Source organism: Protomyctophum bolini, assembly GCF_963924005.1.
Source record: "Protomyctophum bolini genome assembly, chromosome: 3".
NCBI lineage: Eukaryota > Metazoa > Chordata > Actinopteri > Myctophiformes > Myctophidae > Protomyctophum > Protomyctophum bolini.
Window position 1 is genome coordinate 21,896,958 of NC_137864.1, and position 15,283 is coordinate 21,912,240.

The 15,283-nt window shown below is 43.9% G+C and overlaps 1 protein-coding gene across 1 annotated transcript in view; it reads left to right on the forward strand.

Moving 5' to 3' along the window:
* Positions 1–15,283, forward strand: part of tacr3a (tachykinin receptor 3a) — a gene marked incomplete at both ends in the record, with an annotated part of 35,977 nt that overhangs the window by 6,075 nt on the left and 14,619 nt on the right. The window contains 2 exons of the mRNA XM_080760470.1: positions 347–535; positions 3,880–4,030. Coding sequence (XP_080616596.1) covers positions 347–535; positions 3,880–4,030 — 340 coding nt within the window. The remainder of the gene's footprint in view (positions 1–346; positions 536–3,879; positions 4,031–15,283) is intronic.

Below are 15,283 nucleotides of genomic sequence, written 5' to 3' on the forward strand. Positions count from 1 at the left end.
GATTTAAAGATTAGGATAAGCTCACATCTTTGATTTGGGGATCGACGAGGGACAGTACGGTCCAATTTTGGGACTGTCCTGCGAGATGCGGTTCCTCGTAAGTCAGGATGATGGTGGCCCAGGGCCAAAATCGGTTGAAAACCCCCTGCTATATAGTAACGTAATTCATGCGAGCCGTCAATGAAAAGGTTATATTTACAGGGGTGGCCTGAGCCAAAAAAACGTTTGAGAACCACTGCTCTAGATCTAGACTCTAGTCTAGACAGAGTACTTGAAGATGTTTAGGCCTGTATTATTGTTTAAAATGAATGCTCTGTATGCTCTAAATGTTTTGTATTTTCTTTAGGTACATGGCCATCATCTACCCCCTGAAGCCACGACTGTCGGCCACCGCCACCAAGGTGGTCATCGCGTGCATCTGGAGCCTGGCCGTGGTGCTGGCCTTCCCCCTCTGCTACTTCTCCACCGTGCGTGTCCTGCCCCGAAGGACGGTCTGCTTCGTGGCCTGGCCTCAGCCCCAGGACAATCCCTTCATGTGAGCAGTTTTTTAATTTTTTGGCAGCAAATTTCTGTTTTAGTCATTAAGGCTCAATCATATTCAGGATTTTCGGTGGTATGAGGTGACCACCGCTCCGGTGGTGAGGTGACCACCGGAGCTGAAATAACGTTGAGCAGGTGGTGAGTAAAAACAGAGAGAAGGGCTGGGGCGGTGGCGGTGGTTTGCTCTTCACCGCGGCTTGTGACGTCATGTTGTAGTTTGGTAGTCTCTAGAATAACTTTTCATTCAGTTTTAGTGGAATGATTAAGGTCACATTCTCACCTAATACTTCGGTAGACTCGAATTCGTATGGGCGGAGAAATGGCCCAAATGGGATTCTTGCATATTTAATTTGCTGCGGTTTGCCTTCACACCGTCAGCGTCAATCATCCGCAGCAATTGGAAACGCACCAGGGGGGACCTTTATCAATGTGTTCCATTCATAAACTAGCCTACACAGTGAAATGATAAATCTATGGTGATAAAATTATACTCATAACGTGCATGTGTAGTGCCGTGGGACTGCCCCCCCTCTCGCTCTCTCACTATACGCACGCAGCCACGCACTGTTCTTTTGGGCATGGAGCATATAGTATTAAAAGGCATGGAGGCACAGCGCTGAGCCGCACTGATATAACAGACAGCAGCGCAAAATGTTTACAAGTTTATCGAGATGAAAGTTCCTACTCCCCACTAGTCCCCACACAGTGACAGCATTCCATGTTTACGGCACGCACAGACAGACAGAATATTCTGTAGGCTATAATACTATTACACTGCACTGCAGTGTTTGTGTTTTCTTAAGAAATTGATTAATGTACTCGTCCTCATTTCGATCAGGGCTTCAGTCTCCACTCTCCTCATTCGACCACGTCTATCCACGGTAACGGGACATCTTTGCGCTGCGTAAAATATGCCTTCTCCGTCTCCAACTGTGTTCAGCTCCTCACCCGCCACATTGTTTGCTTTATTTACTGCGGATTGCATTCACACCTGCACCGAATCGTAATCAAGTGCGATTGGAAGCGAAGCGAAACCCCCGTTTTTGCTCGGAGTAAAATGCGGTTCTTTGCTGCGCATTAGGATTCGAAAGAGCCTTCACACCTGCCAAACGAAGCGCACTTTCTGAAAATGCGCAGCAGGATTCATTTTAATCGCAGCAAAGCTCTCTGGTGAGAATGTGACCTTAGTGTTAGTCTACTTTTAGTTGACTAAATATCATAAGATTTTAGTTAAATCTGCAGTTGATTTAGTCGACTAAAATGTATTTTGGCGGGCCTTTGGTGCCGTCGTAATGGCTGTTTTTACACTTGCTGGAAATAGCCTGTGACGCGTTGTGAGCTTTTGTATATGCTTTTTTCAGCATGCAACCAAGTGTAACATGACTTATGGATCTCTTGTCCACTAGTCCCTTCCTAACATTTTAGTCTAGTTTTTAATTTGTTGACAATATCGACAGTATATTTAGTCATAGTTTTAGTCACCATAGCTTCGTTTTCATTTGGTTTCCATTTAGTTTTTGTCAGTAAAAAAAGGTAGTCGACGAACATTTTTAAGATTTCTCGAGCAAAGCTCCTTCAAATAGAACTGCCCATGTTGGTTGTGTAGAATGTAGAACAAATGTGAATATCCCCATCTTAACGACTGTCTGGGCGATTTAAAGGGCGACCATTTCTATCATCAAGTCTCATATAATCCCTTTGGGTGGTGGATCCATTGCGAGTCGCAGGCGCGAAAAATGCATGCTAAGACATCAGTGATAGGTTACCATGCATTCTGAAGTTTATTACACACACAGAGTAATATATACAGTAGGACAGTAGATCTATGACGTACCTAGTAGATTATGGAAAGTATGATAAGAACAGAATGAGCAGGACCACGCTTGCATCTCATATCATATCATATGTACAGTCAGTCCCTCTACAGTAGTAGACAATCATGTCATGGTTATCAATGTGCTTATGTAGCTAAATCACAACGACGACCTGAACCAAATCATGCCTATACTGTATTCTGATGGGAACATTCGCCAAATGTAGCTCTGATCTTGTACATTTTGGCAAAGATTTTGGTGCAGGCCAGAGATGTGGTCAGAGTACAGTTGTAAATTCAAGTATTTTGATCACACAAGACCCAATTACTCAATGCCAAGTCAACAGCTTTTCTAAAGAATACTTATTTACACTTATTTATGTACAAATGGAACCAAATGGAACCGCTTTATGGGTCCATTTGGGTCCATTTGTACACTCTCAGAGTTACAGTCCTGTTATGGTCATTACGGGCTAGCTCTTTGTGTTTCCGGTAATATTATTGTCCACTCATTTTGTATGTCCGTGGCAAAAAATGTAATGACGACAAAAATGTACACTACATCCAGCTTATTGCCCTCATAACATCGCTGAATGTTATTTATTTCTTGATAACACTACAGACCACTCCGCTCTATAACAGACCGCTGCCTAATCAAACCCTTTGAGCACCAGCTGCGTGGCTGCGCCCGCTTGATTTACTGCTGTTTCCAACATGACAGCCATGTAAACAGTAAACACACACACACACACACACACACACACACACACACTGTGACACACAATGTCATTTACAGCAAAATATTGCTCTCAAAAATGTTTTTGAAAACATTTGAGCTAGAAATAGACTAGCAGTACCCGAAAATGGGTATTTCTATTTGATCAACTCAATTCCTTGTTTTCAGGGTGATTAACCACCTGTGCTTAACCTCGGTGGTTAAACTCCCTGTCTCCCGACAATGACCACCTATAGCGAGATATTATCCCTTAAATGGTAAATGGTGCATTTATATAGCGCCTTTATCCAAGGCACTTTACATAGATTGTGCATTACATTCACCCATTCACACGCACATTCATACACCGATGGCGGTGGAAATCATGCAAGCTCCAACCTGCACATCAGGAGCAATTAGGGGTTCAGAGTCTTGCTCAAGGACACTTCGACACTAACTCTGGGGGAGCCCGGGCTCGAACTGGCACCCTTGCGGTTACCATCCGGCCACTCTATCCCTGAGCCTCCCTTATGTACATAATGAACCCCTCCTGCTTATCGCCCTCATACAGGTACCACATAGTGAACTCCTGCTTATCGCCCTCATACAGGTACCACATAGTGAACTCCTGCTTATCGCCCTCATACAGGTACCACATAGTGAACTCCTGCTTATCGCCCTCATACAGGTACCACATCATAGTGAACTCCTGCTTATCGCCCTCATACAGGTACCACATAGTGAACTCCTGCTTATCGCCCTCATACAGGTACCACATCATAGTGAACTCCTGCTTATCGCCCTCATACAGGTACCACATCATCGTGACGATGCTGGTCTACGTGCTGCCATTGGCGGTGATGGCCGTCACCTACACCATCGTGGGCGTGACGCTGTGGGGCGGAGAGATCCCGGGGGACTCGTCTGATAATTACCATGGACAGCTTCAAGCCAAGAGAAAGGTAGGAGGCGGGAGGCCACTGGCGGAACTACATTGGGCCGGGCCGGGGGGGAGACAGCACGACCGGGCCTCGCCGAACCTGATCGGTCCGTTGTGGAGAAAAGGAACTCCACACATATGCACTCTTAAGTCCCCACAGAGTGATTAGCCTACTAATGAGTGACAGGTGCTGCCACTTGTGGAGCGTGGCTGAGGATGTGAGACAGACTCCACGGTGTTTGTACAGTCCAGCGCAATACATTCTCATCAGACATGATATTTTGTTAAAGTGTAGGCTATTATAGGCTATATAAGCTCTGTATCTGGTTAATTGCGGGAGGATGCGGGATTTTATCAGTCGTGAGTGACTGTGTAAAAAATTGTCCCAGGAGGTCCGGGCCGGGGTGTGACCACCCCCCCCAACCCCCCTGGTAGCTCCGCCCCTGCGGGAGGCCACAGGCGTCAAAGACGGCCTATACTGCCATGCATTTTTGTGATTGTGTATAGATGTGTTGATATATTGGAGCTTATAGGGTTTTTAGTAGACCTATAGCATCCATCCATCCTCAGCAGAAAAGAACGGGCAGATCTATAAACCCAAAGCTATTCTGGGCTTTCAGATCTTTTATGTTCGGCGCGCCGACAGGACAGGACAGGACAGGACAGGACAGGACAGGACAGGACAGGACAGGACAGGACAGGACAGGACAGGACAGGACAGGACAGACCACGCATGCAATACAAATATAGACTTCATCTTCTGCAGGTGTGTGTGTGTGTGTGTGTGTGTGTGTGTGTGTGTGCCGTACGTGTGTTCACATGCATGAATCACAGTACTGTGAGAAAGTTTGCATTCCCACGACGGGGGCGGGGGGGAGTGGAGGGTTTTTTTTTATGACGTCCCACCGGATGGTGCGCAACAGGCGCTCCCAGCCTGTGGACCGATGCGATCGGTTTTGATGTCAATAATATCCGTCCATTTTTTATCAATCTCCGTCGTGAGCGCTGCATGGGCGTTACTAATTGATTTAACGGAGAACTCCGTCCTTGCCGCTCGGGGTGTTAATATTCTAGATCGGCGATTGTGGACAGTCCTTGTGCAGTGGTAAACGTCCGTGGAGAGTGTCTGAAGAGTGCAAACGGACTGTGAAAAGTGGACTGACTAAAGTAATCAAATGGCAGGTGTGTTGGTTGCCATGGCAATCAATTGGCTCAGGGTAGAGCCTGGAAATTGGACAGACTGTGCGGGGGGCCCGACCAGAGCCTTTTCTGGCACTTCTACAACGGACAACCGTGTATCCGACGGACTCAAGGCCGAAGCCCAACGGTTCTGGAGTTATGTGAATTACAGGACTGCAGGCTTAAGCAAGCCAGATTTAACTTTAATACCTTATATAATATTGTTTCACTTTCAAGCTGTTACTTTAGGCTTGTTTATCTGTAAAGACAAGATTTATCGGTCCGATTGATTAATCGGAGCGATGTCGATTAAGGAAGGAATTCAAATTGTATTTCTAGCAAGTAGTTCTTATTATGTTTACACATTATTTTGAAAGCAACGTAATCGAAAGCCAAATCATTTGTGCAAATTCCCTCGTATTTGGTCAGGCAAATAATTTGAATTAAAGGGGCGTTGCATTAGATGCATATTCATTCATTCATTCAGGAAGACAAATTATATTGACATTAACCCATTTAGACCTGAGGCCGATTCTAAAAAAAATGTCTTCAAAATCCTACCAGTTTTCTGAAAAGTCAGACCCATGTCATGATGACAATGTTGCACTGACTGGCTAGCTGTTAATTGCTGTTAATGTGACACATTCACACATTCAGTTGAATGAACAAAATTTGATTTTTGGAGTTAGTTGACCACCTCTCTCTCTCTCTCTCTCTCTCTCTCTCTCATTAGCAGGCACCATTGCAGCACTATCCCTCTCTATGTTTCTGGCGCCCCCTACTAGTACCCTATAGTCATATACTTGTGCTCAAGGCCACATAGGCGGGTGCACTCAAAAAATGACTAGAAGTGAATTCCCTTGTATAGAGTACAGTATATTCTTCTGGTACCAGTGGGGATATACTCAAGCAGTAAAACACCAAATGGTCATTATTATTATTTTTGTTTCTTCAGGCTCCTTCAGAGTATAAATGTACGTACGTGTAAACGTGACCATCACTCTTCCTGTCCCCTACATGCCCGTCGTCTTGCCTGGAACAATGTTTGTCTTCTGTACAAATGTCACACGTTGTCCGGGACGCCAGAAAGTGTTAGGTGGACGAAAAGAAAGACCAGTGTTTGGCAGAACTGGCACCACTGTGAAACATTCTACAATGCAGCCCCAATGGCATTAACCCCTTTTTGGTGTTTTAAGCATTATGTTATACTTTAGCTATTTTAGAAAAATCGTGAAAATGTGGCGCATAGCTTTGAATATAATATATTCTTTCAGAGCAAACGTTTTTAACTCAATTATTTGCTTCTGGGGGGGGGGGTACATATCATTTTGAGGGTCCTTGACATGAAAACGTTTGAGAACCACTGACATAGAAATATAGGTTTTTTCAGAAAACTGTCTAGAAGTTTAGAAGACATTTGTAGAATCGTCCTCAGGTTTAAATGGGTTAAATGAGAGCCTATGCTGTAAATTCCAACTCGGCTGTGGACTCTCAAAAAAGCTCAGTGCATGCAACACATTGTGTTATTTTCAAACGGCCGAAATGTATAAAGGGCTGACGTGGTTAGCCTATGTTCAGTCAGATAACTCACGGATAGATTGACCAAATATTACACAATGAGTGTGCATACAATTTTTTTGTCTTGGTGTTCGGCTCTCTTACATTTTTCTCTCTGCTCGGCACAACATACAACCACCATTAAAAGCAGGGAGATAGATACAGTATACAATTACAATATCAACCCAACGGGAACCGGGTATGGTTGTTTAATCACGTGTACACAGTACACACCAACATAGAACGCAAATATTACATTGCGATAAAGTGCAAAAACATCTTTGTTTAGTTGTTTCAAAACGCAAGTTGATTTTTCACAGCCCATAAAAGCACCAATCTGTATTAACCCATTTTGTTTTAAGCATTGTTATACTTTAGCCATTGAAAAATAGCAGATCTGTCCATTGCTCTCCCCATGTCCCTCATATGGGGACTATGTTGGCAGGTGTGTAGAGCCCAGGATCACATTAGATAATTGACACAGGGGTGAAAAATGGGTTACAAAATCGTGGGATTAAAAAAAAAAAAAAAAAAAAGGAGATCTACAAGCTCATAGAATCGAGCTTGTAGATCAGATGGGGGTTTCAGTCAGATGACCAAAAACATTTTAGTTGCGTCGTCCTGGCATTTGAATTAATTGCCACATCCACTCAGCTCAGATGCAGGTGTGTTTGAGACAGCAACACATTACCATTCATGAAGAAATATTATTCAGCAAGACAAAGATCTTTTCACGCTGCTGCAATGTTCTGGAAAGGAGCCAGCTTAGGTGTTTCGGGCATCTTCTTATGCCTCTCGGGCGTCTCCCTAGGGAGGTCCTCGAGGCACATCCCACTGGGAGGTGTCCCCGGGGCAGACCAAGGCGCAGTTGGAGTCAAGGACCCCCAAAATATATGTAATTGGCCGCCGACCCCCATCTGAAAATATGTTGTTTCAGGGACCCCCCCCCCCCCCCCCAGAAGCAAATATTGGATATGTTCAACGGTTTGTGCCACATTTTCACGATTTTTCAAAAATAGCAGATCTACAAGCTCATAGCGCGGTTTTTCAATAGCAAGTCCAAAGCATAACATAATGCTTAAAACACATTCAGGACAGGAACCCTTTTACATGTTAAGAATTATTATTATTATTATTCTAAGAAAAATCGTTTTTAACTCATATCTTTGCTTCTGGAGGAGTCTCTGTAACAACATATTTTGAGATGGGGGGGTCTGCGGCCAAATATATACATATCTTTCTGGGGGTCCTTGACATGAAATAGTTTGAGAACCACTGATCTAGAAACATAGGATTTTCAGAAAACTGTCAGAATTTAGATGACATTTTGTAGAATAATGTCTAAATGGGTTGAAAAAAAAACAACGTTTGGGAACCACTAGAATTGACAGATGGGAAGGAGCCACTTGGGCCTCATTTACACTGGCAGCCAACATCTAAAAAAAGGACACGACTTCGAGAACCATTCATCCATTCAAAGACACTTGTAGATCTAGACACAATGTGTGACACAAACCTGGCATACAGAAGTGTAATCAGTCACATTGATTCGTCCAAATTGTCGGCAATCAGAGTCCGTCTAGTGAGTGATTAGTCGAGCTCTAGACAGTGAGAAAGTGTGTGCGTGAGTGTTTCTCTATACTTGTGAGGGCCAATAAATGTCCCCACAGATCTTGCAGAGCTGCTCTCCTGCGATAGTGACCAAACTGTCCCTGAATATTATAAACAGTATAGTATAGCAACTCAAACATTTTTATTCTCATCCCAATAGAAATATGCTCTGTGTTTGTATTCGCCTGCAAACTCAAATTGTTTACTGTCTCCCTTTATTAACCCATTTAGACCATTAGAACGTTTTTTTTTTTTTAAGTCTCCTACGTAAATCCTAAATTTTGTCAGTGGTGCTCAACCTTTTCCATTGTCAAGGTGCCCCAGAATTATCTATATTTGGCTGCCGAACCCCATCTGAAAATATGTTGTTCCAGGGAGGGACCCCCCAGAAGCAAGGATTTGAGTTGAGAATATAGATTATAGAATATAGAAGAATATATATTCAAAGATTTTTTCACGATTAAAAAAAAAATAGCAGATCTACAAGCTCATAGCCCGGCACTCGGTGCCGCGCTATGAGACTGTAGATCTGCTATTTTTCAATAGCTTAAGTATAACATAATGCTTTAAAACACCAGTTCCCGTCCAAAATGGGTTAAATCAAAGCCTCACGATGCGCTGATGTTCGCATTATATTATATTTTTATGATATATTAATAATAATGTAATATATTCACATCATACTGATGATGAACAGCCATTTTATGGATTATGCATGCATGCCACAGGACTACTCTGTCTGTTTACAAACTAACGCAATATCCATCACACGCATTAGAATGCTCATTATCATTTGATATTCATTAAACTTCCATTTTCAGCTCCAGATGCACTGAACAAATGTTTCCACCCATTGCCTATCATCTAACTTCCGACTGTTTATTACATGCAAAGGATTATATAGGCTTAGAATTAATGGAATTGCAGTTCATTAGTTTCAGATTTGTTATTTAGTTTTATGGACTATATTGTACCTTTTGAACAAATCAAAATAATCTTGCCTTGAGATACTGAAATTGTGTTAACAAATCTTTACTGCTGGGAATACACACTGTCACGATTTGCAGAACCCAAGTACAGAGCCAAAAGCAGAGAAGTTCAATAAACGTATTTATTAGGGCAGTTAAACAAACAAGCAAAAGTAGTAACTCCAAAACAGAAAAAGTCAAAAAGCATGCTAAACTCTAAAAGCAAAAACTCAGGAAGTCCAAAAAGCTAAACACTTCAAAGGCAAAGTGCTAAACTGTTCCAATAACAAATACAGTCCAAAGACAAACCTTGGACTGGAATGTGGGAGTGGCTGACATGGACACTGTGCAATGCAAACTAATAGGCGAGTGCGCTCCCGGTGCGCATTTCCGAACGCACCCATGGGGAGACAGACACACATGACACACACCAAAGCATGCATGTTATGCACGCAGTCCGAGTCGAGAGAGTCGAGAGAGCAGGCATGTGCGTTAGCTACACTCCCGTTTCTTAACAAGATAGCTATCTATTAGTTACTGCGAGAGTGAGGTCTATAGCCAACACCAACTCGGAATTCCTGGATCGCTGCCCTCCACACTCTCCTATCTATAACATCAGGTTCCAGAGCTCTGCAGTGTTGTCAACCAAGCTGTCGCGCCTCAGTACGTCTACATAGGTGGTACACTCTTTCCCCTCCTGGCTTTGCCCTGGGTTAGCTCCCATAGAGTCAATTGACATGCCTCTAGTTCTGGGCGCCTGACGCTGTGCCCTGCCAGCCTAATCCTTCTCTCTCTGACTTTGTCCGTGACCCGTGGTAGGTCCCTATAGAGGTTCACATTTCTGATGCGGTCCGTCCATGTGACACCTATAGTGCCATTCGTATATTCTTGTGTAGACTCCATCCAGGGCTCTTTCCTGTTGTGCTGTGACGGTCCATGTCTCGGCCCCATACAGCAGTACTGACTCCTCTGTGAGGGTCCATGTCTCGGCCCCATACAGCAGTACTGACTCCACTGTGAGGGTCCATGTCTCGGCCCCATACAGCAGTACTGACTCCACTGTGAGGGTCCATGTCTCGGCCCCATACAGCAGTACTGACTCCACTGTGAGGGTCCATGTCTCGGCCCCATACAGCAGTACTGACTCCACTGTGAGGGCCCATGTCTCAGCCCCATACAGCAGTACTGACTCCACTGTGAGGGTCCATGTCTCGGCCCCGTACAGCAGTACTGACTCCACTGTGAGGGTCCATGTCTCGGCCCCATACATCAGTACTGACTCCACTGTGAGGGTCCATGTCTCAGCCCCATACAGCAGTACTGACTCCACTGTGAGGGTCCATGTCTCGGCCCCATACAGCAGTACAGACTCCACTTGTGAGGGTCCATGTCTCGGCCCCATTCAGCAGTACTGACTCCACTGTGAGGGTCCATGTCTCGGCCCCATACAGCAGTACTGACTCCACTGGTGAGGGTCCATGTCTCGGCCCCATACAGCAGTACTGACTTCACTGTGAGGGTCAATTTCTCGACCCCAGTGCTCTCCGAAGCTGTCTATAAGCGCCAGAGAGCTCTCTGATAAGTTTTGTTTTGTTTTGTTTTATACTTTGTAGTTGATATCTTTTCAAACCTTCCATCAAGTGTGTTTCCAGTAGGGATGCCGGGGGTTAAGAAACATCCGAGTATGCTTATCAGGTTAATTTAACGATCAATTTGCATAATAATAAATGCGTGTTCTGATCTTAAATCCCTTTTATTTTAGATCGTTTTTAGTAATAGTACAACATAAACATTACAGACTGTAGTTGTCACTGTACAATACTTTAAAACAGTTGTCATGTTGCACACAGGGGCAGCGGTGGCCGAACGGTTTGCGGAGCGGTCTTGATACCGGAAGGTCGCCAGTTCGAATCCCCGGACCGGCATGTTAAAATGACCACCGCTGAAGTGCCCTTGAACAAGGCATTGAACCCCTACCATGAAATGTTCTATGAGCAGGGTGTGGCTGTAAACAAGCATCTCGAGCTTAGTCCGCTTCCCTGGGTAAACAAAGAATTTTGCTTTGCTTTGCTTACACATGCCTAAAATTGCTCTTATTTGGGCCGCCCAGCTTGTTACACTCCTGGCTGCATGAACAGTGCTCGGGCGCTGTTTTCTGCCCCCTCAATGTCCCAAAGTTATCTGTTGTACTTCAAAGGCTAGTTGGCTACAACGGTAGCTTTGCGGTAGCCAAAACTTAAGCGAGTGACAGCGAGACGAGATTAACACATGTCGACCGTATCAATGCAGAGACCTACTTGGCATTATTAAATCCATTATTGGCCATTTGGCCTGGAGGGAGAACGTTTACAGCCGCGGCTTCCTCCTCCTCCAATCCGTCTCCCAATACTCTATGGCAGGTCCACGACCGGACCGCGGCACACCTCTCTAAAGGCGAAAGCCACAAAAAAACCCGCGAGTTGAATTCTCCGTTGTAAACATTTTTTAAAAAAAGAAGAAGAAAAGTCACCGCAACCGCGAGTTGAATTCTCCGTTGTATTCGATCAATGCCGAGAAACGCAATTCTGAATGTGTGTATCATGGGCCGGCATGTCATGATGACAATGTTGCGCTGACTGGCTCACTAGCAGTGACACATTCACACATTCAGTTGAATGAACAAAATTGGATTTGTGAATAATGAATAAGTGAAAAAATATATTTTCATACTCTGCCACCCCAGTGTTGGTTGGGATGGGACCCGGTTTGTATAGCTTGGTTTGACTGTACTAAACAGGCATAGTTGTTTCTAGGGGTGGGGGGCGAGGGGGGCAGCCCCACCCTGTGGGGCCCACGTGGCATTTGCGTGCGCATGAGACTGGACCATATTTGTGGACCTTCAACATTTCTAGTTGAGGACCCCTGCTCTATGGTCTCCCCACACTGCCACCGTGGCACGGCTTACGGCTATCAAGTTAGCCATGTGCTATCGATGTTTGAGGGTTTTCTCGTCAGCGAAAAGTCAACAAACAGAACACGGTGACATGCATGCTGATCTTCCTTAATAATAAAAAAAGGCTTAGCCCATGCGTCCAGTGGCTTTATAGGTATAGGTTGCTCAGATCTGGACTGGACTTATTTATGTTTTGGACTAGAACCGGCGGACCTCTGTACTGTAGATGCGCAGATGCATGCATGCAGATGCGATGCGTTGTTTATTGATGATTAAGCCTACAACAATTTATTTATATTGTTAAATGTTGCTTTTTTGTTTGTCATAAATAAATGTATACCATTCGTGTACCAACTTTAATTATGTAGCCTATAGATGCATATTACATTTGGGGTAGCCTATTAAAAAAATCAATCAATATCCGTTAATGACCCGGCTTGGATCAACCCCTTGGATTTACCCCTTACCTGGGGCAAGTTGAGCCCCAGGACCACTTTTTTTAAAAAGGTGATATTTTCATGGCCCTGTCATAGATGTCATTTGAATTGATAGAAGACATCCTGAAATATGGGTAGATCATTAGATTTTACTGCCATCTCATTTTGCCTCGCTTCCAGGACAACTTAAGCAAAAAGTGGTTAATCTTACCCCGTTCTCCCCTACATGTCTTAATTCATCATAATGGGCAGTAAAACAAAAAAATATATTTCATTTTCAATTTCTTTCAAATCTCATACTAAACGCACTCTGTCCTCCTCAGGAGTACCAATTAATCTACCCGTTTCTAAAGCTTACATTTCTTTGACGGTGTTCTTGTGCCCGACATGTGAAGATGTACATTAACAGCTGTGACCACCAACCAATTATTCCACCACTCCTGGTGGTGAGATGACACTTTCAGAAGGGATACGGTATCATCAACCTCTGACGTGCTTTGACATAATGTGTCTCTGAGATTCCGTTGTTTCCGGAGACAGACGCAGTACAGACAAAGTGTGTGCTATATCTCTCCCCGCTATAATAATTGCCAGACCAGACCTCCTCAGACATCATTGATTGATTGTCAAAGTATATTGCAGAAATAAAACACGAATCACGAAACCCATATAAATTCATGATACAATTCACCGAGTTGCATTATACAGTAGAATTACTGGTATCCCGAACGTATATAGTTTATTTGAACAGTTTCCCTGCTGTGATTAACCAGGGGGGAAATCTGCAGAATCAACATTGAAGTTGCATATTGATTAGGTCTCTATATTGATTTATTGAGTGCTGTTCAGAGTGGGGCTCAAGACCTGAGACCATATTCTACAAATGTCTTCTAAGGTGACCTTCACACCAGAAAGCTTTACTGTGATTAAAACGAATCCTGCATGCTGCACATTGTCGGGAAGTGCGTTTCGTTTGGCAGGTGTGAATCATTATTCGAATCCTAATGCGCATCAAAGAACCGCATTCTACGGGGGTTTCGCTTCGCTTCCAATCGCACTTGATTACGATTTGGTGCAGGTGTGAATGCAATCCGCAGCAAATAAAGGAAATGAAGCAAACAATGTGGCGGGTGAGGAGCTAAACACAGTTGGAGACGGAGAAGGCATATTTTACGCAGTGCAAAGATGTCCCGTTACCGTGGATAGATAGACGTGGTCGAATGAGAAGACCGAAGCCCATGGCCGAAATGAGGACGAGTACATTAATCAATTGCTTAAGGAAACACATAAAAACACTGCAGTGTAGCCTACAGAATATTCTGTTCTGTCTGTCTGCGTCACCTATCCCGTTCTGTTCCGGTGGAAACTCCCGTATGACATAAACCTTAGAGTATATATTAATAGAGACGGCACCAGATTTCTCCTCCCATCCACTTGCATTAAGTTGCTCAAAAGCGCATGAGGCGATTTCACTCCTCCTTCCGGGTAGGAACAGAGTGCATTCTGGGATTGATTGGGCCAAACACATGAACACACCAGCCGTAGACTATCATTGCACGTGTTCACGGTTCAAATTGTCTTTTGGGACGGTTCAAATTGTCTTTTGGGACGGTTCAAATTGTCTTTTGGGACGGTTCAAATTGTCTTTTGGGACGGTTCCGGGATGTTGGTGAAACACTTTAGTCTGGAGCCCTGGGGCCGTGCCTTCATTTTCGGGCCTGTTGAGAACTCTAGTTTTTGCCGGCTGCTGGGGGGCGTGGCTGCACTAATACCTGACTCTGCTGCTGACTCTGACTCTGACACTTTCATGTGTGCTTCAGTGCTTCTACAGCCCTATTCTTGTGCTTTGCTTCTAGTAGCCTTGTTGTGGTAGGGCCATACTGTATGTGCCTATTTCCAGGCTCCATCAAGCCAACTATCTTCTATATATGGTGTTGAGTCCTTATTTCGTTTGTTTCTTTCACAATTTATGCAAATTATACAAATTAAAATGGTGGCATGATTGCACCATGGTAACAGGTGCATTTCTAAACATCACAAACATAGACATAGACTCTTAGATCACATTTCTAAGTTAAGTAAAGTCAAGTTATAATGTATTTCTATTATAGACTTACATGTTTATATACACATAACACATTTTTATATGTCATAGCATTTGTGTGTGTGTGTGTGTGTGTGTGTGTGTGTGTGTGTGTGTGTGTGTGTGTGTGTGTGCGTGTAATTACAAGTGTGAATCAAACTTAATTGTAACATATACCATCTAGAGTAAACTGCACAAACTCCTACTCTGCAATCTGCATATAAAGGGAGTTAATGGGAAAACAATGATTGTACCAAAAAAGTATTAAAGCTACTCTTTTGAAAATGCTATCATGTCTCAAAGTACTTATATGGACCCAACAAACAAAATGGTAGCAAAGAGATTTTGCCACCAAAAATGTCCCTCACTTCTGGTCTGGCCCATGGACTAAATAATAACCTACCTGACCTGGCGGAGACCTGTGTTCCGAGGAGCTTTTCTAGTTTAGTTGTACTTAAACACGAGCTGATGCACAAACACTGCACACACGGTAAAAAACCGGCACGCA